General features: G+C 46.3%; 1 protein-coding gene across 2 annotated transcripts; it reads left to right on the top strand.

The window, feature by feature from the left end:
* The first annotated feature begins 18,864 nt into the window (after nt 1-18,864).
* On the top strand, nt 18,865-27,091 carry LOC134394573 (uncharacterized). Of its 2 annotated transcripts, XR_010025186.1 has the most exons (8): nt 18,865-19,702; nt 20,360-20,443; nt 21,245-21,333; nt 22,426-22,611; nt 23,656-23,793; nt 24,391-24,583; nt 25,176-25,562; nt 26,290-27,091. XR_010025186.1 is itself a non-coding variant. In XM_063120148.1 (7 exons), exons 1-7 carry the CDS (start codon nt 18,886-18,888, stop codon nt 25,478-25,480), a joined length of 1,812 nt encoding a protein of 603 aa, XP_062976218.1. In that variant the 5' UTR covers nt 18,865-18,885; the 3' UTR covers nt 25,481-25,859. The 2 variants fall into 2 exon arrangements, 1 of the variants encoding a protein (XP_062976218.1); XM_063120148.1 differs by lacking the exon at nt 26,290-27,091 and having other exon boundaries at nt 25,176-25,859.
* The last annotated feature ends 128 nt before the right edge of the window (nt 27,092-27,219 follow it).

Consider the following 27,219-nt stretch of genomic DNA (forward strand, 5'->3'; position numbering starts at 1 on the left):
GTGTCCTGCATTCTGGGAGGATCAAGAAGAGATCCTGGCCCTCCTCTGTGTGACAACCTTTCAAGTATTTGAAGAGTGCTATCATGTCTCTCCTCAATCTCCTCTTCTCCAGGCTAAACATGCCCAGTTGTTTCAGTCTCTCCTCACAGGGCTTTCTTTCCAGACCCCTGATCATCCTGGTTGCCTTCCTCTGAACAAGCTCCAGCTTGTCTGCATCCTTCTTGAAGTGTGATGCCCAGAACTGGATGCAATACTCAAGATGAGGCCTAACCAGGGCCGAATAGAGAGGAACCAGTACATCATGCGATTTGGGAGCTGGCCACTTAGCCTGCCGTTTACCTAGGGTGACCAATCGTCCGGATCTGCCCGGATATGACCGGAAATGGGGGGGGGAAATCCCCGTCCGGCCGGAAATGGCCTTCCCTTTCCCCCCCCCCCTTTGCCTGGGAAAAAAAGGCTCCCCCGGCTTCTATTGGGGCCACTCCTTGGTCGTCGTCACCATGGTGACCAAGGAGAGGCCCCAATAGAAGCCGGGGGAGCCTTAAACCGCGTGCAGAGTTCCTTCCTTTCACCACAAAGTAACCACAGCCTAACCCGCCACACAGAGTCCTCTCTTTGAAGCAGAGGAGATGCCCTAATAGAAGCCCCCAGAGCCGCGTGTTTTCCAAACGCGGAAACACCCAGCTTAAGACCCGCCCACCTCATCCAATCGGGTCTCTCCTATGATGTCGATGTTATAGGAGAGACCCGGATGGATGAGGTGGGCGGGTCTTAAAGCCGGGTGTTTCCGCGTTTGGAAAACACGCGGCTCTGGGGGCTTCTATTAGGGCATCTCCTCTGCTTCAAAGAGAGGACTCTGTGTGGCGGGTTAGGCTGTGGTTACTTTGTGGTGAAAGGAAGGAACTCTGCACGTGTTCAGAGGCACTCATTCCTATTTCAAATATTCCTGACAGACTACGACTCAGCCCTTGCACTCTTCCCCCACCCACCCACCCAAACCGCGATATACAGGGGTGAGGTTCCCACCTCTATACACACACAGAGAGAGAGGGGGGGGGAGGTGTGTATGTGTCTATGTGGAGGGTTTTTCTCTGATGAGAAGATGCATGAGGGGCCACAACAAATGTGAGAAATCCTTGGGTGGAGTGCAGGTGCCCCTTCCCATCCTTCATGTTTTGTGGTTAGGGATGGTAAAAATAGCCCCAACACCCTGTATGTCCCCTGTTTCCTTCTAGAGGGGTACATCCTGGGATTAATAACCTAACAAGTTGTGAGTTAATAACAGGGCGAGAAAAACCACAAGACATTTTCATAGGCTTGTCTTTCCCAAAGTGCTGCCCTCCGGATGCTTTGGATTTACAGCTCCCAGCATCCCTAACCATTGGCCATGCTGGCTCAAGCTGCTGAGAGTTGTAGTCCAAAACACCTGGAAAGCACCAAGAAGGTCAAATTTATGGTGAGACTTGATGTGCAGTTCTGATTTTAAGTGGCTGTTGTGCCTGTGCTAAGCCTTTTTGTGAACCGCCCAGAGAGCTTCAGCTATTGGGCGGTATAGAAATGCAATAAATAAATAATAAATAAATAAATATTATCAACAATTAATTAGGACAGCTGTATGGTAGCATAAGCAAACACATGTCATTATGCATATATATGTATACACAATACTGAATCTGCTTAGATTTTAGCATTGTATAGCTTGAGAGCCCTTTGAGTACTGGTTTTATTGCACACAGCACTTTCTGAAAGCTTGCCTGGATGTAAGCAGTGTCATAGTTTGTTGCTACAGCTAGATCCTAACCATATTTGCTCACAAGTAAGCCCCACCAATGGGACTTACTTGTGAGTAAACAGCCCCAGCAGTGGGACTTCCTTCTTAGTAAATGTGTTTGGGATTTACAGCTTGGTCATCAAACATGATGAAATTCAAAATTATCCATCTTTTTTAATGAGTAAATATGAACTTAAAGCTTGAGCCAAGTCTGAAAACAATTAAAGCTTTCCTCTCATTTTAAATTGATAATGGTAATGGATCAGAGGTTTAGGTATAGCTTCTATTTTAACTACGTATCTGGCAGCTGCTGGGAAAACCACTGAGCACAGGCATAGGTGAGGCTTTGCATGGACAGAACAGCCAGTGAATGTCTCTGTGTTTTGTTTTGTTTTTAAAACAAAAAACGTTCTGCTCTGCCTACCAGTTTCATCAGAGCTAACTTGCCTAAGACATTAATGTTTTGCAGTAAAGTTCTTGATACGGTTGTTGCCCTCAACAGATTTCAATGGCAATTTATTAAGCAATCCATGGTTTGTTGCACACCTTATAATTGGTATACAAGAACTAACTTTATAGTCTGTCTTGCTTTACTGATGGTACATAAGCTGCTCAGAGACCCTTTTTTACTGAGGAGTGTGATAAAAAAAATACCTTAAATTAATAAATTTGTTCCAGCTCAGCCAGATCCAATGAGACTAATTTGGTATCAGATAATTAATTAACTATGTCATTTTTTAATATCCACTAGAAATAGAATTTGTCATGCTGCAATAATCATGACATACAATATAGGATTGACTTCACATTTGATCAATATGGCTTCCCTTATAATATTTATTTGTTCTGATCCAGTTCTAGTCAGCAGCACAGGGACCAGGCTAGCGGAAGCGGAAGGAACGAGGAGGACAACGAACGGCCATGGACCAGGCAGCAGCAGGACATGAGGTGTGCACGGAGGAGGCAGCTGCAATGTGGGAAAAGGTAGGCCGAGGCAAGGCCACCATCCTCCTTAACTTGGCATGGAGGTGGTGAGGAGGAGGGGGGGAGAGGCTTGGATGTAGGGCTAGGGGGGAGGCTAGAGCTTGAGAGGGGGGCTTCATTACTTCAGCCACTTTAAAACTGGCTATTTGCAAGTTTTCAAGACGTCCCTGGAAAAAAATAACCTTGATGATAATGGATGGTGATGGTAATGTTAATAATGCTCCTCCAGTTGCTGTTGCTGATGATAATGGATGGTGATCCTAATATTAATAATGCTCCTTCTCTTGCTGTTGATGATAATGGATGGTGATGGTAATATTAATAATGCTCCTCCTTCTCTTGGTGATGCTGATAATGGATGGTGATGATAATAATAATGCATATAAAATGTAATAAATAAATAAATGTGACCGAGGCCACACACCCTTGGGGGCCGGACATGTTGAGTTGGCTCCGCCTTGGGGGTGGGCATGTTGGAGTGGCCACGCCTCCTGAGGGTGGCCATTTTGTCCTCCTTTTTGATTTCCAAAATATGGTCACCCTACATTTACCAACCCTAAAGTGAAAGTGGGGCATGGAGCCAGGGTTGTTGCTAGTCACTTAAACAATTCAGGGCACAGTCCCACAAGACACAAGTCTGCATAAAGATTTTCACATGCTAGTTATACAATTAGAAATAATTACAGTTTATTTAAATTTCACAGAAGGCAAAGCTAGTTAATTAATTCCCCACCCAAAACATGCCAAACAAAATAAATTCTTCAATTTGCACCCCACATCATGATGAACCCTTCCCTTACCAGTTGCATTCTCCCCTGAAAATCTCGGTCTGTCAGTCTCTGTCTGTCTGTCTCTTTCTATCTCTTTCACACACACACACACACACACACACACACACACACACACACCTCAGCATGGAAATTAGGCTTAGGAAAAAACCTGCCATTGGCACCAATGGTTACTCAGGTTCCAGGAAACAGATCCTGAGCTTGGGCCCCATGCGCCCAAGCCTAGCAATGCCTGTAGTATGGACAGGAATCACCACCATGCTACTTTGTAGGGTCATTGCAGCACTGACCCACCGTCACACCAAACTGGTCTTGCCTTCCTTGCAAAATTGCTAACTAGGGATTTGTATATTTAAAAATATTAACTTTTAACCTGCAGAGTGTTTCACAGACTTGTTCAACCCCATAACGACCTATTGTCTGGCATGTCAAAATGCAGTGTTTGCTAGAAAAGGAAGATCTGGAGCAAAACGAAGCAAACAGCTTTCTTCTTGGGGCTGGGCCCAGGCTTAAGTTAAGCCTTGAGGGGTTCTCAGACCAGTTTTTCATTGCTATGATGGGAAAACCAGATTGACTGAAATTCTCTTTCTAAATGTGCCAAACTAAATACGAGAAAAGAAACACAGGGTTCCCAACCCCATTATTTTAGGATTAACAGCCCTTGCATAACTCTAAAACAACCCATGGGAGGAATGCTGGGAATTGAAGTCCAAAACATCTGGAGATCTACTTTCTGCCCACCTGTACACTTGCCTAACCAGTCCATCCCCAGATTTTGAGCATCCAGACACAGTTTCGATTCCCATACTGTCTGAGCAAAAAATTAACAGGCAGCAACCACCCTCTTTAAATACTGAACTGTGAACCTGAGATGGATGGGCTCCCCATTCTAGAGTCTGAGCTTGGATATCTTCCAGAAATCACAATGCAGAGTTGCATCATGCCATATCATTACCTTAATCTCCTAAAAGCAAGGGACAAGTAGCAAGTAGTAACAGGTGGTGTGGTGATTCTAGACCCTTTAGGGGCAAAAGTAGGAGTGTGTATAGAGGTCAAACCATCCATTACAGGGCTGCTCTTACCATGAGGCAGAGTGATGCAGGCAGCAAATTTTAATAGGGCAGCAATTAGTAGTAATTTACCTTGTTGTTATTGTAAGGGAAGATGTGCTTATGACTTTTTTTTTTGCCACATGTACCAAATAATTCAGCTAACTTTGGGTACTATGAAATGTGGGTGGGTGGGTGAGGCGCCATTTGGAGCCCTCCTCTGCATCTCAGCAACGCGAGACAGACGCTAAGGTGGGACGTAGAAAAGGGCTTTCTCTGTTGTGGCACCCCAGCTGTGGAATGCCCTCCCCTTTGAGGCATGACTGGCGCTGGCTTCATTTCGGCACCAAATTAAGACGCGGCTTTTTAACAAAGTCTTTGATGGCTAAATTCACCAAGCCTGTACTTAGTTTTAATTGTTTAAATTGGTTTTACTGTTTTTTAATTCTATACTGGTTTTAGCTTATGAATGGTTTGTTTTTAGCTGTGTATATTTATTGTTGTATATTGTTTGTATGATTTTACCTGTACACCGCCCTGAGATCCTTGTGATATACAGCGGGATACAAAAGTTTTAATAAATGTTGTTGTTGTTTTAACTTTTGTAAACCGCCCAGAAAACTTTGGCTATGGGGCGGTATATAAAATTAATTAATTAATTAATTAAATTGTTGCACTGCCTTAGGCAGCAAAATATCTTGTACTAGCCTTGAGCTATTCAAAAGTGTGCGCCCAAATAGGTTTGCAGGTCAGAAAACCACAGAGGCTACAAGACCTAAGCTGCAAAAGGAGGTAGGAGTTATTGAAGTCTAAGGGTGTGCTCATATCTGCACACCATTTCATTTGATGGTTTTTTATTGTTATCATGGAATGCATCTTCCCACATTTCCCATACACACATGTTTCTTACCTCCATTAGGTCATCCTCAGGGGTCCTTCTCCGTGAGCCCCTGCCAAAGGAAGTGAGGCAGGTGGCTACCAGGAGGAGGGCCTTCTCTGCTGTGGCACCCCGGCTGTGGAATGAGCTCCCTAAGGAGGTTCGCTTGGCACCTACATTATATGCTTTTAGACGCCAGGTGAAGACCTGTTTATTCTCACAACATTTTAACAATCTATAAATTTTAAATAACATGGTTTTAAATTTGTAATTTTGCATTGCTGCTGTTTTTATCTGGTTGAGCTTTTATATTGTATTTTATATTATAGTTTTATACTGTTGTTTTATACTTTGAATGGTTTTAATTTTTGTGAACCGCCCAGAGAGCTCCGGCTATTGGGCGGTATAGAAATGTAATAAATAAATAAAATAAATAAATAAATTATTTGGTTGGCATATTATTATTATTATTATTATTATTATTATTATTATTATTATTTATTTATTTATATAGCACCATCAATGTACATGGTGCTGTACAGAGTAAAACAGTAAATAGCAAGACTCTGCCGCATAGGCTTACAATCTTATTTTATTTTTCTTTAATAAACACTAAACACTTGTGGATCTATATGCATTCTCATAAATTAGATGTAGTGGGCTGGAAAAAGAAAAAGGCACAGGAAGAAACAGATGGGAGAGAAGAGTAAAGTTGCAATTATGTGCACACTTTCTTGGAAGTAAGTCCCATTCAAGAGTGGGACTTAAACATAATTCTAATTAAACATACATAGGCTAGAAAACCACATTAGTAAGATGTCTAGGGAAAAGAGTGTACAGATGCAAGTTCACCCCCCCCCAAAAAAAAAACACTGGCGAAAGGGGGCGCTGGTTATAGTGAAGAGGAAGGGAAAGAAGCTAGGAAGACGGACAATGCATATCCACCCAGATGCGTTACAGGAAAGTTAGTACCTCTTTTAATTAGTTCCTAGATTTTGCATGAGAAAGACAGGAAGTGAATAAAAGAACATAAGAACCATACTGGATCAGATCAAAGATCTATCTAGTCCAGCATTCTATTCATAGTGGCCAAACAGATGCCTGTGGGAAGCCCACAAGTAGGACATAAGTGCAAATGAAGTACAATAATAATAGTGCTTGAGAAACAATGTGCAGTAGGTTATTTATTTATTTATTTATTTATTACATTTCTACACCGCCCAATAGCCGGAGCTCTCTGGGCGGTTCACAAAAATTAAAAACATTCGAAGTATAAAACAACAGTATAAAACCATAGTACAAAATACAATATAAAAGCTCAACCAGATAAAAACAGCAGCAATGCAAAATTACAAATTTAAAACACCAAGTTAAAACTTATTTATAGACTGTTAAAATACTGGGAGAAGAAAAAGGTTTTCACCTGGCATCTAAAAGCATATAATGTAGGTGCCAAGCGAACCTCCTTAGGGAGCTCATTCCACAGCCGGGGTGCCACAGCAGAGAAGGCCCTCCTCCTGGTAGCCAGAGAGAAAGAGAGAGAGAGAGTACTTGGAGGTGCTTTCAGGGATGTACTGGAAGATAAAAGAGCTGAAAGTCACAAGGTTTGTTAGAATTACTTCTTTTACTTTTGGGCGATCACAGAAACAGGATCAAAGAAACATGGATGCACAGGAATCCAGGGCTAGAAACAATCTAGTCAAACATTCTGCCTTTAGACAGATCTGAGGATCTCTTCACGTGACTATCTTTATAATAGCACTTCCTCCAGCAAACATAAAGTGTGAACAACTGGTACATGTTCTTAAACATTTATGTAAATGTACCTGGGTGGCCTGGTTTAACCTAGATCAAACTAATTTATTTAAAACATTTCATCCTGTTTGGATTTCAAGGCAGTGTGCAATCAAAGTGAAATATGGTAATTAAACAGCTAATACAATATTTTAAAGCTAAATAATTTGAAGTTACAAATGACATCAGTTTATAATGCTGGGATAAATAAAAAAATTGGACAGATGGCGCATGGAGAACCTCTGATGGGACTTTGTTTCAAAGGTGTGAGGCCATTGCAGAGAAGGCCCTCTCACATGCGATTACCCAACTAATTGGTCTCTTTCAGATCGTAAAGTGCAGGCAGACTGATATGGGTGAAAGCTGTCCTTCAAGTAACTTAGGCCATAGCTAGACCTAAGGTTTATCCCTGGATCGTCCAGGGGTCAAACCTGTTCATCTAGGTGACACACAGGGGATCCAGTGCTCAAGCAGGGGCGAACCCTGGATGATCCCAGGAGAAACCTTAGGTCTAGCTGTGGCCTTAGTCTCAAACCACTTAAGGCTGTAAAGTCCAACCCAACACTTTGAATTGGGCTTGGAAACACAGTGCACTGCACTGGGCTTTTTCTGGTCTCAGAGCCCAGTTGGGAGAAAACAGTCACCAAAAGTGGGAGTGGGAGGAATTGAGCATTTCCTCCCAGCACTGATTCTCCCCTCAAAATGCCCAGCCCCCCACTCCTGTATTAATGTTTTGAGGCAAACATGGATTGGGAACCCAGTGTTTGACCTGTAACATCTACTTCTTCTGCCTTTATTTCCCAAGACTGCTGTGTAAAGCCAACCTGAGAGGTAAGGCGCCTATCAACCTTCACACAGAACTAGAAACTCAACATTCAAATTTATTTGGATTAGATTTTGAAGTCTTCAGCTGTAGCACATGGCACCTGACCCCCTGCCAGGAGATAATAGGGACATGGTTGGCTTTGATACAAACTTGCTGCTACCTGCTGAACCACACCCTTAACTAAGGGAAAAACAGAGGGTAGAATATCTACTTTTTGCCTTTCTGATCTTGAACCACCACACTAGGCGTAATTGCATGGTAGCTCCCTCCTGCTATATTAGTAGCAATTAGCCTGATCCTTGGCACATTATCCGGGAAAACCTAGCATGAAAAGAAGCGGGTGGTAGTTCAAATGAGCCAGTCACTTAAATAGTAGGACAAGAGAATGGTAGGCTCCACTCAGCCCACCAGAGAGGTTGTAAACTTTAATGGAGCTGTAGTATTATAAATAACAAGCTCAGGGTGAATTGTGATGTAGGGAAGAGCTGCATCTTAAACCAGCTGAGTCCACTATTGTGGTGGTGAGTGAGACAGACAGACAGACACACACACACACACACACACACACACACACACACAGAGAGAGAGAGAGAGAGAGAGAGAGAGAGAGACAGAGAGACAGAGAGACAGAGAGAGAGTGAGTCTCAGGGCTTCCCCACACAAGGCCAAAGAAATATTGGTAGGTGCCTTATACAGAGTCAGATCATTGATCCAACTAGTCCAATATTGTCAACATACTGACTGGAAGGTTGCCTTCATGTAGAATGTCCATATGGAAAAGAGGACAGGACAGTTTTATAGAAAAGGGACTTTCAGCAGGTGTCATTTGTAAGCATGCAGCACCATGTGAAATTCCCTCTTCATCACAACTGTTAAAGATAGGGGAGCCCTGTCCTCCTTTTCATATGGTCACCCTACTTCATGACGCTGCTTTGCTACTCGAGAGAAAACCCTGTGGTTTCACTGCTGCTGGGTAGAGGCAGGAAATCTCCACAGCAGAAGGGAGCACAGGCTTTCTGGAAGCCATTCAGCTCACCAGAAGTGACCCCTGCCGTCTGCCCAGATTCCAGCGACCTATCAGCAATTGCCATCTGCCTGGGAACGCCCCTAACTCGACACAAAAGCAAGGTCACAAGGTGGAAGGATCATGGTGACCTTGCTTCAGGGGTAAATGTTGAGATAACTCCCCAACTTTTTAAATGCAGAGCTTCGGGGAAAAGCTATAAGTTGGCGGCTGCATCATATAACCAATGCAGCAGCAACGCACAGCCACTGCAGGGCAAATAAGCCATATAGAAACCCCCTGGCAGTGGCTCTCCAGATTTTCAGGCAAGAGTTGTAAGGATTGAACCTGGGATCAGGGCCGGTGCTACCATTAGGCCAACTAGGCAGCCGCCTAGAGCGCAGACCTCAGCGGGGCGCAGTACTGCCCTTTAAGGGTCACAGTTTTATACAAATTACCTGTTCTAAGGGGGGGGAACATAATAAAAGGAAAATATAATAGTTCTAAAACTCTTCTTGAACAGCAGAATCAAAGTTGGCAATTTGAGGGGGGGTGGGGCATGTAAGTAGCTCGCCTTGCCTAGAGTGCAAAATAGTCTGGCACCGGCCATGCCTGGGACACTCCTCATGCAAAACATGTACCCTTACCACTGAGCTATGGCCTTTCCCCAAGAGGCAGAGCATGTCATCTTGCTGCTTTAGGAGGGCCGAGAGGTGAGCCTAAGTCAGAAGCCACTCTCCCTTGGATTTCCCTGTTCCAGGCTTCCACTATGCAAGGAAGAGATTATCCCACAAGTCCAGCAAGGCAGTGGAGAGCCTCAGCTGTTTTTCAAGCTTGGCTTTATTGATCCACATTCCTCAATGTGATCAATACATCCCGGAGAAGCTCTGTGCTTGACGTGCCCCCGCTCAGTGCAGGGGTGTACGTGTAAGCCCTTCCTCCTAATCAATAATTCAAGCGATATATGCTAGGTTCATTCTGGAGTTGCCTCAGTTCCAGGAACTGCCTTTGCTTCCCATGAAGAAGTGTGATGTTTCAGTTGAACACAGCCATGCGCAGCAAGGAAGTCTGGCTTCCATCGTTCCTCCTGTAAGACTTTTATTCAAGTGTTTGTGGGTTAGGAGGGAAGCCCGTGCTGGGTGAAGTAAAGGGTTTATACACACACATGCTGTATCAGCAGCCAATTTTAGCCCTGGGGACACCAACCCCCTCCCCGCAAAGTCCAAGAAGCAATTACATACTTCTGTGGAGTAACTCTACAAACAAGAATGACGGGTTGCAGAGATGAGCCTGTAGGGAAATTGATGGTTCCTCTGCCCTAAGTCTAACCCTGAAGAGGTATTTTGGGTTCTTGTACACAAGAATCATGACTGAAACATTCTGTGGTATTGCAAGCAATGCAACTGCAAGCCAATAAATCTCCCCCACACACACACACACAATGTTCTCAAAGTAGCTCTCTCCCTCTGCTGCTCCCCTGTACAAAGAGAGGCAATTGCTCAAAGAACAATATAGTGCTTAATTTCCCATCATGTTTTTGGTAGTCATGTCCAGAACAACAGGGTGGGGAACTTTAGGTAGTGAAACGTTTGATGTCGGTACCCAATCACCAAACGACACATGATTACATTAAATGTCTTGTTCAACATTTGCATGTTTATTTTTAAAAGTTTAAAGAGCAGCAAAGGAGAACCTGATCAGGAGCAGGAGCACAGTGTCAGTAAAGGGTTTTAAAACTCTTTCTTCCTATGCCATCGTCACAACAACACCAGCCAAAGCTGCTATTTGTATTGGGAGGAAAACTGCTAATTCCACCAAGAACAAATGTACAGAAACAAACTTACATTTCCTCTTGCTGTGATGTTACAGAGATCTTTGCTACATGGCTATTTAAACTGTAGTGTAGTGGTTAGAGTGTTGTACTGGGGCTTGGGAGAGTTGTGTACTAATCCCCGGTTAGCCATGAAGGCCACTGGATGACTTTGGGCCAGTCATGGACTCTCAGCCCAACCCACCTCACAGGGTTGTTGTTGTGAGGATAAAATGGAGGAGAGGAGAAGTATGCCACCTTAGGTTCCTCGGAGGAAAAAAGGCAGGATATAAATGTAATAAATAAATGAAATAAAACTCCCATCAGCCTTAGCTAGTATAGCCAGCAGTGCTTAGCGAGATGGATCTGGAAAAGGTCACGAGCAAAGCATGACGGCTAACAGCACCCCTCATTCTTTGCCCCACCCCAGCCCATGGTATTCAGAGGCAGACTGCCCTCAGAACATGGAGGTTCTATTTTGCTATAGCCATTGATAGAGCTGTCCTCCCTGACTTTATTTCACATTAGATTATCTAGCACTGAGAGTGCCTTGGGAACCCAAAGCTTCCTCCTAAAACACAAATAACTAAAAAAAAAAAAAAGAAGACAGTTCACAACATGGCACAGCATGTTTGAATAACTAATGGAATGTAAATGAGCAGAAGGCATTGCATTGCAAACTGTGAGAAATGTCATTTATACACAAGAGGTACTTGTGACATTTGTACAGCCATAATCCACACCCTATCTCCAGTAGATACGTTCCAACTGGGAACTCTATTGCATGTTTCCCAGCATGATATATTGTACTTTGTTTGGAAAATGCAATTGCCTCATCACATAAACTGTATCTGGACAAAACATGTATGGATTATGCACTACATTACAGATAGTACATGCACATTTAATTTACATGTGCGCACGCACGCACACAACCATTGTACAGTAAAGCCCTTTGTTGGAAGGTAATAGCCTAAAACAGGAGTGAGCAACTTATGGCCCTCCAGATGTTTTGAAGTCTAACAACTCCCATGATCCTCCACCATTGGCTATGCTATCTAGGGCTGATGGGAGTTGTAGGCCAAAATATTTGGAACGCCACAAGTTTGGGGCCTAAACCAAGCTCCAGGTTGGGGGGGGGTGAGTTGGAGTCAGAGCTATGAGCTCAGCCTACCACCATGGCAATTCATTCATTTTATTTAGCAAAGCTTCCCCCACCCCACCCCCCGACACACCTTCCCAGGGGCCCATGTGGCTCCTCTGCTCAAACACCCCTTGCAAAGGGGAGGGGAGGAAAGGGCAGCAGCTGCTCTGTCCTTAGGCACTCTTCTCTTCCGATCCAAAGAAGGAAGGGGAGCAGGGCCCTCGCAGACCTGGGCATGGGACGCACGTCGCGATTTGGAAAAGAGTGAGTGAGAGAGACCTGTGTGCTGCTTCCAGGATGGTCAGCCCACGCCACGCCACACCATGCAAATCTTTGCTCTGTCCCGTGCCCGGCATGTTTATATAGTGCGCCAAAGATTTCAGAGTGGCGAACAAATAGAATAAAAGACTAAAAACACCATTAAATATTACATTTTTAAAAAAAAAGAACTGACAAATACACACAGAAGGCTGGTGGCTCTGATGTCAGTGGGGCTGTGAATCCACTCGGTTTCAGTCAGAACTCTAAAGTTGCTATCAAACCAAATAGGTTCAGCACCCTGGATAGCCTCATTTGAGCTCTGACTGAAACCCAGAGCAGATTCACAGCATCACTGACTTCAGAGCCACCAGCCTCCACTGACACACACATACACACTTCGCCACCGGTAAGCTCCAACGTCCTTTTTAGCAACCTTGTGCAGCTTCTTGCCCAATCCCCTCGGCCTACTCCGGCCTTTTCAAGCTTCCTTTCCCATGCCAAGGCCCTGCATCCTGGCCCTGGCATGCCCCTTCCCCCCTTTCTCTTTGCCTTGCTTGACCAACATTTACTGGCTGGTGAAATCACCAGGAAAGGAGGTATGTATGGCGGGATAGGTTTGTGGTACAGCGCTGACTGTGCTCCCAAGCCCGGGCCCAGTAACGGGAAGTGGCTATTCTCAAAGACAGTAAATCAGATCGGCAAGATTAGAGGCCCTTTGCTGCCTAATCATGAGCCACTTGGGCAGGAGGACAACTTACTGGAACCGAGAGGAAATAAAAGCAATAAATGAAGCATGACTGTTAACATCTGGCCCTTGCCATGGGGCAAGAAGTAGTTACAGGATGGGTTGTTTATGGTTCATTCACTGACTTTATAGGGGACCAGGGGGCAAGAGGGCAGGAGCAGCAGAGAATGATTCTCTGTGCCAAACTGTGTGTGAGTACGTGTGTGTGTGTGTACAAAGGGAATATGTACAAAGGTCCAGATGCGCACATATGATTATACGTGAATAGAGTTAACCCCCAGGTTTTGGGAGCTCTTTCTGTAAATATCCAGGCAAGCCTTGGCAGGACAGGATAAGAGCAAGAGGGCAGACAGGACACTTGCAAGCAGCACAAAGAGACAATTAGTTCCCATTTGCATTGTGTTGCTCTTGTCCCAGTTCCAAAAGCCCTATAGATCTCAAGAACATCATGCGTCAACCACAACGAGAAGGTTTATAGAGCGCTCATAAAACACATTTTATGCAGCTGCGCTGGGAGTCCGGATCAGCGCTGCCGTGAAGGCCTGTCACTGTAATCATGATTGGGCCAATCTTCCCAGCAGCAGAGTTCACATCTCTTCCTTCCTTCCTGGTAGTGTCTGGGTAAGGGAGCATTTTAAACATGTACACACACTTTCTTTCTTTCTTTCTTTCTTTCTTTTTTCTTTTTGCACAAAATGGGCCAAACTAGCCTCTCCCACTCGGAGATTAGGCAAGTCTGTGGATGTTTTTCCTAACATTTTGGAAGGCTGCCAGTTAGCAGTATCTCAGCCATGGGAAAGGCGAAGGTCAGCGCTGGGAATGTTAGGATTTCCTGAAGGAGACTGGAGCACACCAGCACCACTGAGAGCAGAGTAATCAAATTGCATTGAAGCCTTTGGTCTAACCCAACCTCATCCCGACCAGATGTTTTGGACCACAATTCCCAGACAGCAGGGATTATCAGAATTGTAGTCCTAAACATCTGGAGGGCACCAGGTTGCCTACATCTGACCTTTTTGCATCGCACTTTGAGGATAAAATCGCTTCTCTCCACAGCAAGCTTGTCGCTGTCATTAGTGCAGCTCCAGTTGAGGTGTCTGATGCCATCATCTGCCCGATTTTGAGGGATCAGTTCCAGTTATTGCGTCCTGATGATGTGGACAAGGGGCTTGCAGCAATGTGATCAACCACTTGCCCTCTCAATCCCTGTCCCTCCCGGCTTATAAAAGCAAGCTGAGGGGGTTTGCCTGGATGGGTCCAGGGGGTGATAAATGCCTCACTCTGGGAAGGGGTGGTCCCTGCTGCTCTTAAGGAGGCAGTAGTGCGACCACTCCTGAAGCAGCCCACCCTGGACCCGATGGTATTAGACAACTACCACCCAGTTGCAAACACCCCCTTTTTAAGGAAGGTACTTGAGAGGCTTGTGGCGGAGCAACTGCAGGCACTCATGGAGAATACTGATCATCTAGACCCATTCCAGTCTGGGTTCCGATCTGGTTACAGGACTGAATCAGCCTTGGTCGCCCTGCTGGATGACCTTTATCAAGAGAGGGACAGGAGGAATGCAATCCTGTTAATCCCGCTCGATCTCTCATCAGCTTTTGATACCATTGACCATGGTATCCTCCTGGATCAACTCCGTGGGATGGGCATCGGAGGCACTGTGTTACAGTGGTTCCAGTCCTACCTACGGGGTTGTTTTCAGAGAGTAGCACTGGGTGACCACTCCTTGGCACCTTGGCAATTGAGCTATGGGGCGCCGCAGGGCATCATCTTGTCCCCAATGTTATTTAACATCTACTGTATATGAAGCCATTGGGAGCGGTCATTAGGGGATTTGGAGCTAAATGCCATCAATATGCTGATGACACGCAGCTCTATCTCCCTGTGACAACTGAATCAGGTGAGGCTGTGCAGGTCCTGGACTAGTGCCTAGACTCAGTAATGGGCTGGATGAGGGCCAATAAACTGAAACTGAATCCTGGCAAGATGGAAGCCCTGTGGGTGAATGGTTCCTGAGTCCAGGAGATAGGCTCATTGCCTGTTCTGGATGGGGTTGTATAGGTTCATAATTTGGGGGTACTCTTAGATCCATCTCTGTCACTGGAGGCTCAAGTGGCCACGGTGGCTCGGAGTGCCTTGTACCAGCTTCAGCTGGTTCACCAACTATGGTGGCTCCTGGACAGGGATAGCTTGGCCACAGTGATACAGGCACTGGTAACCTCAAGATTGGATTACTGCAATGCACTCTATGTGGGGCTGCCCTTAAAGCTGCTCAGGAAGCTGAAGCTAGTGCAGAATGCTGCAGCTCAGCTGTTGCTCTGACTTTATACTGTTAGTTTTACCCTACCCTGTGCCTGTTTGGTGCATTCTCTTCCCCTCCTTATTGTTTTATTACGATTTTATTAGAATGTAAGCCTATGCGGCAGGGTCTTGCTATTTACTGTTTTACTCTGTACAGCACCATGTACATTGATGGTGCTATATAAATAAATAAATAATAATAATAATAATAATAATAATAATAATAATTGTCTGGAGCATGTACCTCTTCTGCTGAGGGAACTGCACTGGCTGCCTATTCGCTACCGGGCCAGGTTTAAGGGTCTTGTTCTTGTGTACAAGACCAGGTTACCAGGTTGGGACCAGGTTACCTGAGAGAGAGCCTTCTCCTTCAGTGGGGTAGCCCCCCTCCTATGGAATTCCCTGCCTCTGAAAGTCAGGTAGGGGCCAACTTTGTATTCCTTTCGGCCTCCTGAAAATGACATTATTCCTCGAAGCCTTTCCATAATGACCAGCCATGGTTCACTGTACATTTTGCTTCTTTTAAAATCTATTTTAAAGTGTTTTATTCTGTTTTTATTTTATTTTATCTTGTACACTGCTCCAAAATTTTGAATGGGGAGCAGTATATAAATATTGTAAATAATAAATAAATAAACTCATAGTTTCATCTCCAACTGAAACAAAGCCTGTGTGCATTGTTCGAAGAGCTCTTGTAATTTTTATTGTTATTCTATAAAGCGCTACATGCATTGATGGTGCCCTGTAATTAAACATCAACACTAAACTACTCCTACTACTACAAGCAATGAATCTTCCTTCAAAGCAAAAGCTATTCCTGAAAATGAGAGGAAGAACAAGCAGGAGCAGAGGCAAATTACTTCCCAGAAATGAAAGAATTCATGGGGATAAACATAGCTACATTTCATCACAAATGTTATGCAAAACTTCCTCTTGGAAGTTGCTAGGTTGCAGGCACACCCGGCAAAAATTTAAGGAGTTGTTCCAGGCAAAGTAAGATGATGATGATTACTACTACATTTATATCCTTCTTGCAAGGAACCCAAGGTGGCTTACATGATCCTCTTTTTCATCTTCACAACAACCCTGTGAGGTAGCTTAGGCTGAGAGTCAGTGACTGGCACAAAGTCACCCAGGGCACTTTGTGAGTAAGTGGAGACTAGAACCCAGAACTCCCAAGTTCCAGTCCACCACTCTAACCACTACACTACACAGGCTGTGTTGATGATGCACGCATTAGTGGTGATGGCCATGGCCCTATATGGTGCAGCATTCACCGAAAGGTATGGAGCAGCCGTGCATTTTACGTAATGAGAATCATCGGCATATAGCTAAGCATTTCATTATAGTTGAAATGTTCAAATAAGGTTTCTGGAAGCTGTGGCAAAGCAAAGCTGGAAAGTAGGGCTTGGGCATTTTAGGGCACAAAGCTGTACTGAAGATCTGGCAGCTGATGGGCCATAGGATTCATTGGCAGCCCTAATATAGTCCAGTAGGACACCAGATAAGTCACTGCCATGATGAATACACCAATGCAATGGCTGAATGGAGCAGTCACAGGCTGGAAATGAACAACACAGGGAAGAAGCACATGCTAATGCCAAATCCTACACCCCTTCAATCCACACTGCAACGTTACTCTAGCCCCAGGCCTGGCACAAAGAATTTCCCTCCCATTTAGTTCAGTGGGAAGGAGGAATTAGAAATAGTCACCCCTGCATCGACAACCTGCCCCACTTACATAGCCACGAGAGGGATATGGCAGCAATAGTCAGACTTCAAGCTTGCGAGATCAACTTCATTCTTTTACTAGACTCCTAAGATCCAGCAACCCAAGGTTGCCGCAAAAGACACAATTAAATATTTCTACCCTGCTTTTCTCCTCCCAAAAGGAGCAGTTTACAAAACATAAAAGCAGGCAATAAAAAAATCATTAAAACATAACTACCGGACTAAATGCAGCATCAAAAAAGAACACAGAGTCCAAACTAACAATCAGTGCATCAAATTAAGCAAGAGCACAATCAAATGCTTGTTTAAGCAGAAACACCTTCAATTGCTGGCAGAACACAGTTAAAAGAGGAAGCTCTCCTAATCTCTTGGCAGTGTTCCAAATATAGGTAAGAAAGAGGTTGTGGTTCTTTTTATTCCTTCCAAAATCTGAGGCTTGAACCCAATGAGGCCATGAGAAACACCTCATAAACGTCTTTAAGCCATCCTGCTCACTGGCAGGACGGCTTAAATACGTTTTTGAAGAACTGAGAAAGCTTTTGAAGGACTGAGAAAGTTTCCTCTACTGTCTTACCAGCCATACACAGTGCCAGAAGTTAGTCATATTGGGCAGTGGACAAGGACCCACCAGCACCTCAGGAGCATCTCGCCCTGCCTCAGAAGAGCTCACTAGTGCCACCTGTTGTCCAGCTCCTGCTAAGGTTCAGCAGCCTCTGTCCCTTGAATCGGAGGCCCCACAGCAACACCACCTCCTCGTCCTTAGAGAGTGGGTGGCATAGGGAGGCTCCTGCTCCCGCCCTCTGTCTCTTTGGGTGGCCCAGCGGAGAGGAATAGGACTTGCAAGCCGCGCTAAGTGAGCACGCAAGGGAGAGGAAACCGTGCGGGCCTCTCATTGTTTGTTGTCCTCGCCCCTCTCACCATCTCTGGGCAACATAGACCAGCCTCATTCGACCCCATCCCTTCCCGCAGCTGATTTCTCTCTCTCTCTCTCTCTCTCTCTCTGTGTGTGTGTGTGTGTGTGAGTGAGTGTGTGTGCCTGCCTTCACTGCATCCCTGCAACCTAGGCGAGCCTTTCCTAACCTGGTGCCCTTCAGATGTGTTGAACTACAACTCTCAGCATCCCCTACAGGATCTGAAGGGCACCAGGTTGGGGAAGGAGGGCCTAGAGGGATTGCACAGACAGGAGGGTGAGGATGAGGCAGCTGCAGCCTACAATTCCCCCGGTTACTTGCACAATCAGACTCTTTCTTCGGGCCCAATCCTCCCTGTGGAGGAGGGTTGGGCTTAGACCGGGGAGAGGGAGGAGGAGGGGCAACCAAAGGCAGTTTACCACCACCACTCCAACTGGAATCAGCCCTGCTCCTGCGCTCATCATTAAATGCAGGTTTTCATTTAGCCTTACACCAGAACAGTGGAGGCTGATGGCTCCAATTTTAGTGTGGCTATAGATCCATTCTGGGTTTCAATCGGAACCAGCCAGATCACTAATGGAGCTATCCAAAGTGCTGAAGTCTATCCACAACACAGGTTCAGCATTTTGGATATCTCCTTTAGAGTTCTGGCAGGTTCTGCCTGAAACCCAGAATGGATTCACAGCTCCACCGAAATCGGAGCCACCAGCCGCCACTGCATCGGAACTACAACCTCCAACAGACCCTGAAACAAGGCGGAGAGATTGTGGCGCCTCGAAGCATGCTGGGAGAGCAGTACTTTGGCCCCATATTCAGGCAGAACCTAGCGATCCCTTTGGTCTCTGTGCTTCCGGAGCCAGGACGCAGCGGGGCTGGAACGAGCGGCGATGCAGCCATTGCTGGCACTACAGAGGGAGGTGGGCAAAAAGGTCGGGCGCGGGAGTCCCGCCGTCTGCAAGGCTGCCCAGGCCTTCCTTTATTCCTATTGGGCGCGCCGTGCTACACTTCCTGCTGCCGCCGCCGCCGCCGCCGCCGCCGCCGCTCGCCAAAGCAGGAGAGCACACACGACGACCCGCTGCAAGGCTGGTATTTCTAGAGATTGTTATATTATTCCTGGATTCAGAAATAACTCCAGGCCGCCCAGGGACTGGTGTAGAGCAGGAGGGGCGATCCTGTCTCAGGCTTCGCGCGGGTGGCAAGGCACAGGCACAGGCACCACCACCTTGGAACTCTCCCAACAGGATTGCTACTGCCAGGGCTGTAAAGTTAGCTTGGTCCAAGACAAGCCCTGGTATCCATGCCAGTGTTGGCACCGGGGTCTTGGTGCCCTTTCGAGACATGCCAGGCTTAAGAAGCAGACTTTACACAACAGCACAGTCCATCCAAGATCTGAATGCCAGCGTCTTAGCGCCAGGCCGTGGCAGCTTCTGTTCTTGAGAATCCAGTCGAGGCAATCGGGCCACTTTGTTGCTGGCCAACATGGTGGTCTCGTTTTGCCATGGTGGCCCCAGCAACTGGCTGCCCTTGGCACTCGCAGGCTTGGCACTCGCAGTTACCATGCTTCAAGTCTCCCTGCAGGGACCCAGTGCCATGTGGTGGATCTGCGCAGTGACACAGTGACTCAGCCCAGCCCTGAGATGAGGCAAGCTATGGCTCAGATGGAAGTGGGTGATGACTACTACGGGGAGGACCCCACAGTCAATGGTGAGTCTGGGGGAAAGGGACATCCCTAGGTGTGTACGGTGAGTAGGCTCAAGATGCCAACAACACTCTAGACTATAGTCCTGCCTAATACCATGGAACAAGAATGCTCCTTCTCATCACCAGCAGGACACTGTCAAAAACAGTGGCACTCTGAACATCAGAGCCTTTTTATTGTGGCACCTATTCAGGAAACACATAATTGGAGGGGAAGGAAAGAGCCACTTTGAATATTTTATAGCAAGATATTGTTGTTATTGTTGTACTGTAGCTCCCTTTATAAAGGACCAGTGTGTAGGTTGGTGGGCATCTTTGGGAAAGGATTCTTTCAAGCTCCAGTGGTGATATTAACCCTACAAGCCTCCCGACCTTGTATGTTGAAAAACATAAACCTCCAACTTCCCTTGGGAATAAAATTCAATCCATGGCTGCTTTACTTACATTCATAGTTGAAATATGGGGAAATGTAAAATAAACCCATTGCCAAAAAGGAGAGTCTGGTCTTTATACAAAGAGCTAGTTGGTATATTTTAACCGAATAGGCGGCTTTAAAACCCAATGCTGATTCTCTAAAGAGGCCCATAGCTGTGATCTTACCACCTCGTACAACACATCTAAACCCTGGTCTTTCTTTCCCCCCCCCCCCCCCCGGCCCTGTAGAGCTGCAGAGCGTTGTGGCTGACCTCCTAGGAACGGAAGGGGCTTTGTTTGTTCCCAGTGCCACCATGGCTAACCTCATTGCTGGTGAGTCTTACAGGAAGCAGTCAGAACTGCTGAAGCCGGAAGAAAGAATAGCGCCTTTGGATAGGAATTGTGCCAGTTCTGTTATTTATTCATATCCAGTTATATCAGGAGCGTTGAACAACAGGCATGTGGGCCAAATCTGACCCTTTGGGGGTCGGAGAGCCAGATTTGGGCCAATCCTTCCACGGGCCCCACCCCCTTTTCCTCTACGTCTGATGGTTTAATGGTTTTGTGTGCATGTTTTTTTTCTCTCCATTGTAAAGGACTTAGCTCCTAAAGCTTAGTTACTAGTGGTAGCAGCTTTAAGCTACACTGTGCTAGTATTTTGGGTGCTTTGGCTCCACTCCCTTTTGCCTTCGTCCCCAGCCACCACTGAAGTGTGCTCCCCCAGTACTGAGAACTTGTCCGAAATTGAATTCACCCCTCAGAGTTAAAGAGGTTCACCACCTCTGATTTACATAGTGCCATCAGTGTGCATGGCACCACATAGAATAATGACAAAGAAACAGCTCTCTGCCCCCAAGGACCTTGCTGCAGTCTTAGAATCACCAGGCAAAGCAGTTTACCAGTAGCATGAGTGCTCCTGGCTACTGCATCTAAAAAGCCCCTGTGAACCTGGAATAAGCATGACTGAATGTTCTAGCCCAGGCATCTTCCAATCGTGATGAAAGCAGATACATCCATGGAGCAATCACATGGAAAAGACGACAGGTTCATACTGATATTTCTCCTGTTCTCTTCCCTTTCCCCATGTGTCTTCTCCATTCACACACGTGTCTTTTTTATTTTTTTTAACCATAGTCATGTGCCACTGTCAGAGACGAGGGGCACAGGTCCTTCTGGGGAGAGAGGCCCACATCCATGTTTTTACACATGGTGGCGTTGCACAAGTAAGTGGCACTGGAAGAGACTAGCCATCTCTTTATTCAATTTTGCCTTCTCTTAGCACATGATCCTGTTGCAACTTGGGTGGGTTTTTGAAACTGGGACATAACGAGGTCCAGAATTGGCTGATGTCAGAGGTCATTTTCATACAGAACATGTAAGACGTGCATCTGAACTTCACTTCTGCTTTATATGTCACATATAAAAATGCCTCTTATGCAGAGGATTCAAAAGAACAGTTGAACATATATCCCAGTCAACGGAGGTTTTTTATCCAGATTAGAAAAGTATTTCAACATTGCATGAGAAAACCACTCAAGTCCCTTGTATTGTGGATGTGGTCTCTCTCTTCAAGGAGTAAAACATCCATGGTGTTTCTACCCTGGGCTGAGGTGTGAGAGCCCCTAAGAGAGAGAGAGAGAGAGAACTGGGTTGAGAGGTCCATTGGAATGATTCAGGAGAATCCAAAAGCTAGTCTTGGTGGAGTATGACAGAGCTGAAATGTTAATGCCCAGATTGCATCTAGAAAAATTGCTGAATGAGGAACCAAATCAAGCTATCTCAAGAGACATATATGGAGCAGGTTATGATAAAGGCCATGTGCTGCTGGCAGCTGCCAAAACAAATGATGCCACAGCCTGGCAAAGGGGCCTAAGGGAACCTGGTTTTCCAAATTTAGGTTGATAGTTGGCATGAGTGGGAAATGAAACCTGGTGATGTGCTTCCCTCTAGTGGTTATTAGTACAGGCTGTATTCTCTTCTCCTTGGACAAGTATTATATCCAAACTCAAAATAACATTGCATATCTGGCAAGACAGTTCAGGCTGACTATAGAACCAAATTGGTTTTTTAATTTTCTACTAGCCCATCTGCACTACAGTCAGGGGGTCACATACAGGGAGCTCACACACAAGCCTGTGACCTTGCATGCAGAATGTCATTTTCCTTAGATCTGCAGTAACTCAGCACACCAGATCTCGCATTTAATATGAATGGAATCAAAGTGAACGTCACTTTGATTCCACTGCCAGCATGAGGACTTCATCATGTGCAGACCTCGCTCACACTGCCTCACCCACCCATTTTGTTCTGAACAGGTGGCTGGAGTCCATTCAGAGATCTTGCAGGACATGCCTGACGGGACCATCAGTCTTGATGAACTGGAGAATAAGATCCAGCAAGCCCACCAAAGCAAATACCACCCCCGCCCTGAGCTCATTTGCCTTGAGAACACACACAGCTCAGCTGGTGGACGGGTGCTTCCGCTTCAGTACCTGCAGGAGGTGAGCATCATGAAGCAGGCTCAGCCCAACTGACCCTTCTGGAAGATCCATCACATTTCCTAGCTGGATGGGTACCTTTTGCCATTTTGGGTATTCTAAGCAGCAGCAGCAGCAGCAGCAGCAGTAATAATAATAATAAGTGTGAACATCAACAAAATGTTGCAGTATATCACCCCATCCCATCCAGTATACACCCCTATATAGCAAAGGAGGAGCTTTTCCACCAAATCTAATTCCCTCCCAACCCCATCTGCCAGGATGCTGAACATAGGCCAGGGGTGAGCACCTTTGGGTGGTCCAAAGGCCAATTTCCAACCCTTGGACTCCTTGTGGGCTGTACTACTGCTATACCATGGCAAAAAAATCACCAGCAAACAACTATGGAGACTCAAAAGAGCTGAATAACTAAATGTTGCACTTTTGAGTCTCGGTAGTAGTTTGCTGCTGAATTGCAAAAGATAAATGCCCATTTTACCCTTATGCACCACCAAACTTTAGCACTGTAGGGGTAACAGCAGGAGTGGTGGAAGCTAGACTCAAGGTCCACCCCTGTTAAGGAATTTGTTCTTTCTTTCCCACTCAACTGACAACAATATTTGGTAAACCCTGGAAACTCAGAGGTCCTTGTCAGGCTATTTTGTGTGATGGTTGGTGTGTGTGCATGTGTAGGCATAGTTTTTCATTTCATTTTACAAACTTATCTTTGTGTACTGCTAGGGTGCCTCCAAATGTCTAGAATCCACTTTATTTTTGTGTGCTCCTGTTTTGCTTCCAAACTGCTCAAACACACAAAAGGCAATTATGATGATAAACAGAACCTTGACGGGTTTAGTATTAATAAGCAACCTGCTGGCTGGAAATGTTGGCTCAGCTGATAATTGAAGCTTGCTTCCCAACGGCAAGATTGCCTTTTAAACTTTCCCGTAGAGCTAGAGTCATGCTTCACCGCCTAGAGTCAGAATGGCCAGAGCAAAGGCCAGGACCCCCAGAATACCTTCCTCTGCAAGTCTTTGAAGTTGCTGAGCGTGCTGATTCTCTACACAGGTGCATCACCTAGCCCAGCAATATGGGTTACGAGTACACATGGATGGCGCCCGCGTGCTTAATGCTGCCGTGGCCCTGGGAGTGCCACCAACTGATATCTCCCAGCACTGTGACTCCATCTCCTTGTGCCTCTCTAAGGTGGGGAATTGCTACCTCGGGACTCTTGAACTAGGCGTTTGTGGGAGGAGTACAACCGTAGCACCCACGAAGCTTGCCTAACCATAATCGGTGTCAAAAGGCCGACACAATTTCTTGGCTATGCAGCAGAACTCGGTGCTTTTCCAGGGACCTTTTAATGGAACTGAAGGCTAGTGGAGTTGGTTGTAGAAGAGTTTCTCAATATTATAGGACAGGGCTGGAGAACGCCAGGCCCAGGAGCATTCTGGGGTTCCTAAGCTGGCCATGTCCCCTTTCCCCAGAACACCCCCCTTTCTCCTGGCTTTTGTAGAGTTTCCTCCATTCTAAAAGGTTTAAATACGTCTCCAAAGGCTTCATTACTAGCAGTAAGATGTTCAAGATGTAATGTGCTGGTATTTTTAGTACCTTTGGCTCCACCCCACTGCTGGAATGCGACCCCCCAAGAGCTTCTCTGAAATGGAATGCAGCCCTCAGACTGAAAAAGATTGGACACCCCAGCCATAGGCAGTCTCTCAGAGGATTGAGAGCACTGGGGTTTAGGATTCCCCAGCACCTACATACACGGCTGCCGCTCCTTCTCTCTGTTTTGTTCCCCAGGGTGTGGGCGCACCAGCTGGGGCTCTTCTGGCTGGGAGCAGAGAGCTCATCACCGAAGCCTGGCGTATGCGGAAGGTCCTCGGAGGTGGGATGCGCCAGGCAGGAGTTCTGGCAGCAGCCGGCCTGGTTGGATTAGCCCACGTGGAGGAAACTCTGAAGAGGGACCACAACAATGCTAGATGTTTTGCTCAAGGTGCTTCTTCTGCGGGGAGGGGGAAAGGCGTGAACGAACCCACCCCTAACCTACTCATAGTAATTACATGTCACCACTCCTTTATAGATAACAGTGTGCTATTTTGATCCAAAGCATGAGGGTAGATTTCTCACACTGGATTGGGATCACTTTTCAGACCAATTTCTGCAGACTGGTTTTGCTCCCCTCTAACTGAGGAGAATCCCTTCCAGTTTCCCAAAGCCAGCCCAAGACATTTTGCTGACTGAAGCAAAGGACAAGATGGTGCCCTCTCCCATTCCATGTACAAAACCCAACTGGGCAGGCAGCTGAATCTCTTCAACCGTGGTGATGCTACAGCATCCTCCACCACACTTGAAAGCAGAAGGCTGGTTTAGGGAGCACAGGACAGGCTGTTTGGCACACAACTTCTCTCCTCCGACACACGTCGCTGCTTCCTCCCAGCATCTGCTGCCTGAGGCGACTGCCTCACTCTGACTGATGGTAGGCCCAGCCCTGCCATTTCCCCACACTTTGCTGAGGTAGAACATGGGGGTGAGGTGGGGTGGGGATAGTGCTTACATTTTCTAACTTCAAGCATTTTCCCTTGCAGCTGCCTGCACCCTTGGTTCTCCTCTCTGTTCCGTGAATCCAGCTAAAGTGGAGACCAACATCGTCATGGCAACGTTTGCACCCTGGCTGGCCCCTGCCAAGTTGTGTGAGCTCATGGAAGCCGTGAGCGCCGAGGAACTTGCTGCCACAGGCCAGGCAGTGAGCGTGCGCCTCTTCCCGTGGGGCAAGCAAGGCCTGCGGGCCGTCTGGCACTGGAATGTCTCTGCTCTTGACACACAACTGGCTGGGAACAAGTTGCGTTTTGTACTGGAGAAGTGTCAGCAGCAACACACCAACATGGCCTGAAGCCAAGTTGCAGGCCAGACCTTAAGCCGGTGCTCGGAGCTCCAACATGGAATAAGCCAAAACATACTCTGAAGTCTGGAATGTAAGTCTGTGATTGGTTAGCATCGGCTTAACTCAGAGAATGGAGCCCACACCTAGGAGCGGTGAGCGGTTGAAAGACCAGCAGGGGCTCCAACAGTAGAAGCACTCCAAACCCCATCCAGGCTCAGCTCCTCCCCCACCCCTATTAAAGCTGTTCCTTGCAACCTCAAAAGCGTTGTAGTGCTCCTTTCCTCAGCTGTTCAGTGAAATAGGACCCCTAAACAGGACTAAAGTCACTCAGTTCAGCCTACAATTTCAGATCTGGTGTGCTCAGGGAAAATCCCCTCACCACAGCCCTACATGGTTTGGGCACAGGCTACCTGCGGGATCGCCTTCTCCTGTACAATCCGCCCCACACACTCAGGTCCTCTGGGAAGAATTTACTCAAGTCAACAAAAGCAAGACTTACTATTACCCAGAGGACCTTTTCTTCTGCCGCTCTCGGTGGAATGGCTTGCCGGGAGAGACTCGTCAACTTAACAGTCTTCCAGATTTTAAGAGAGCTATAAAGACTGATCTCTTCCGGCAGGTCTACCCAGTTGAATTTTAAGCTGCCTTTTAATAATGTGCTGCTTTTAATAATGTATTAGTTTTTAATGTTTTAATCAATTATATGTATTTTATGGTGTTTGCATTTGTGTTGTACCCCGCCTCGATCCAGAGGGAGAGGCGGGTAACAAATAAATATATTATTATTAATCATTATCATCATCATCTTTTGTTTTCAGATACTAATCTCCAAAGACTAAGATGGACATTTGCCGAATCTGTACCCTTTCAACCTGTTCTCTCTCCTGTCCTCTGCAAATGTTACCTATAGGGGCACATCTGCATTACTGTATGCGCAGCACTTCAGGAGAGTACTGGACTGCAGTTGGATAAGCCCCTGTTAAGAGGTGGGAGGTGTCAGCAGTGGAAGAGCCAGCTGGTTTCCAGGACTGGTTCCCAAAGCCAATAGCATGTATTTGTACACTCCAAATAACCTCCACTGAAGGAGCTGCAATCACTTCTAGACCTGGGCCTGTTCCCCTGCATGGAAACAGGCATTGATTAGAGTCCTTTATTTACCTTCAGCCTTGCTGCCTCAAGTGGGTGGTGAAAGCGGACTTCGTTTCTCAAGGATGCTTCACTTCCGCTTAAGGGTACCTGCCAGCTGATACCATTAATAAGCCACTGGAGCGCCTGTATTGTGGCCGGAAGAATCCAATTTCTACTGCACAGATGGCACCTGGGCTTCCTGCACCTCTTGAGTGTGTGAGAACTTCCGAAGGCAGCACCGTCCCCCGTTACTTCAGGGAGGGAGCAAGATAGACATTGGATTTGCTCCTGCTTCGAATATTGTAGCCCCAGAGGAACAACTGAAGAGCACTCCAAAGTGGGCTGCTGCATTCAGTAGCTTTGGACATCCAGGAAGAACAATTCGGCTGTGCCAGCTGGGCACCAACCCCACCACATTTGCACAGCCGCTTTCACGCCTTCTGCCTTAGGTGCAGCAAGCACTGTGTTCATCACTTAGCCAACAGATTAAAGACCAGCACTCCTTTCTGATCAAAGGGAATTGGGCCTGTTTGTTTGTTTGTTTGTTTAAAAAAAGCATGTGGCTGCTTACTGGAACTGTTTATTTAAAAGAAAAAAGCGGTGGCAGATGCATTAAGGAC

Source organism: Elgaria multicarinata, chromosome 3, assembly GCF_023053635.1.
Source record: "Elgaria multicarinata webbii isolate HBS135686 ecotype San Diego chromosome 3, rElgMul1.1.pri, whole genome shotgun sequence".
Classification (NCBI taxonomy): Eukaryota; Metazoa; Chordata; class Lepidosauria; order Squamata; family Anguidae; genus Elgaria; species Elgaria multicarinata.

Coding starts and splice junctions, on each gene's coding strand:
- LOC134394573 (XM_063120148.1), top strand. CDS start 18,886: ATGCAGCCATTGCTGGCACTACAGAGGGAGGTGGGCAAAAAGGTCGGG. Junction 19,703..20,359: donor GGAGGACCCCACAGTCAATG/GTGAGTCTGGGG, acceptor CCGGCCCTGTAG/AGCTGCAGAGCGTTGTGGCT. Junction 22,612..23,655: donor CGCTTCAGTACCTGCAGGAG/GTGAGCATCATG, acceptor TTCTCTACACAG/GTGCATCACCTAGCCCAGCA.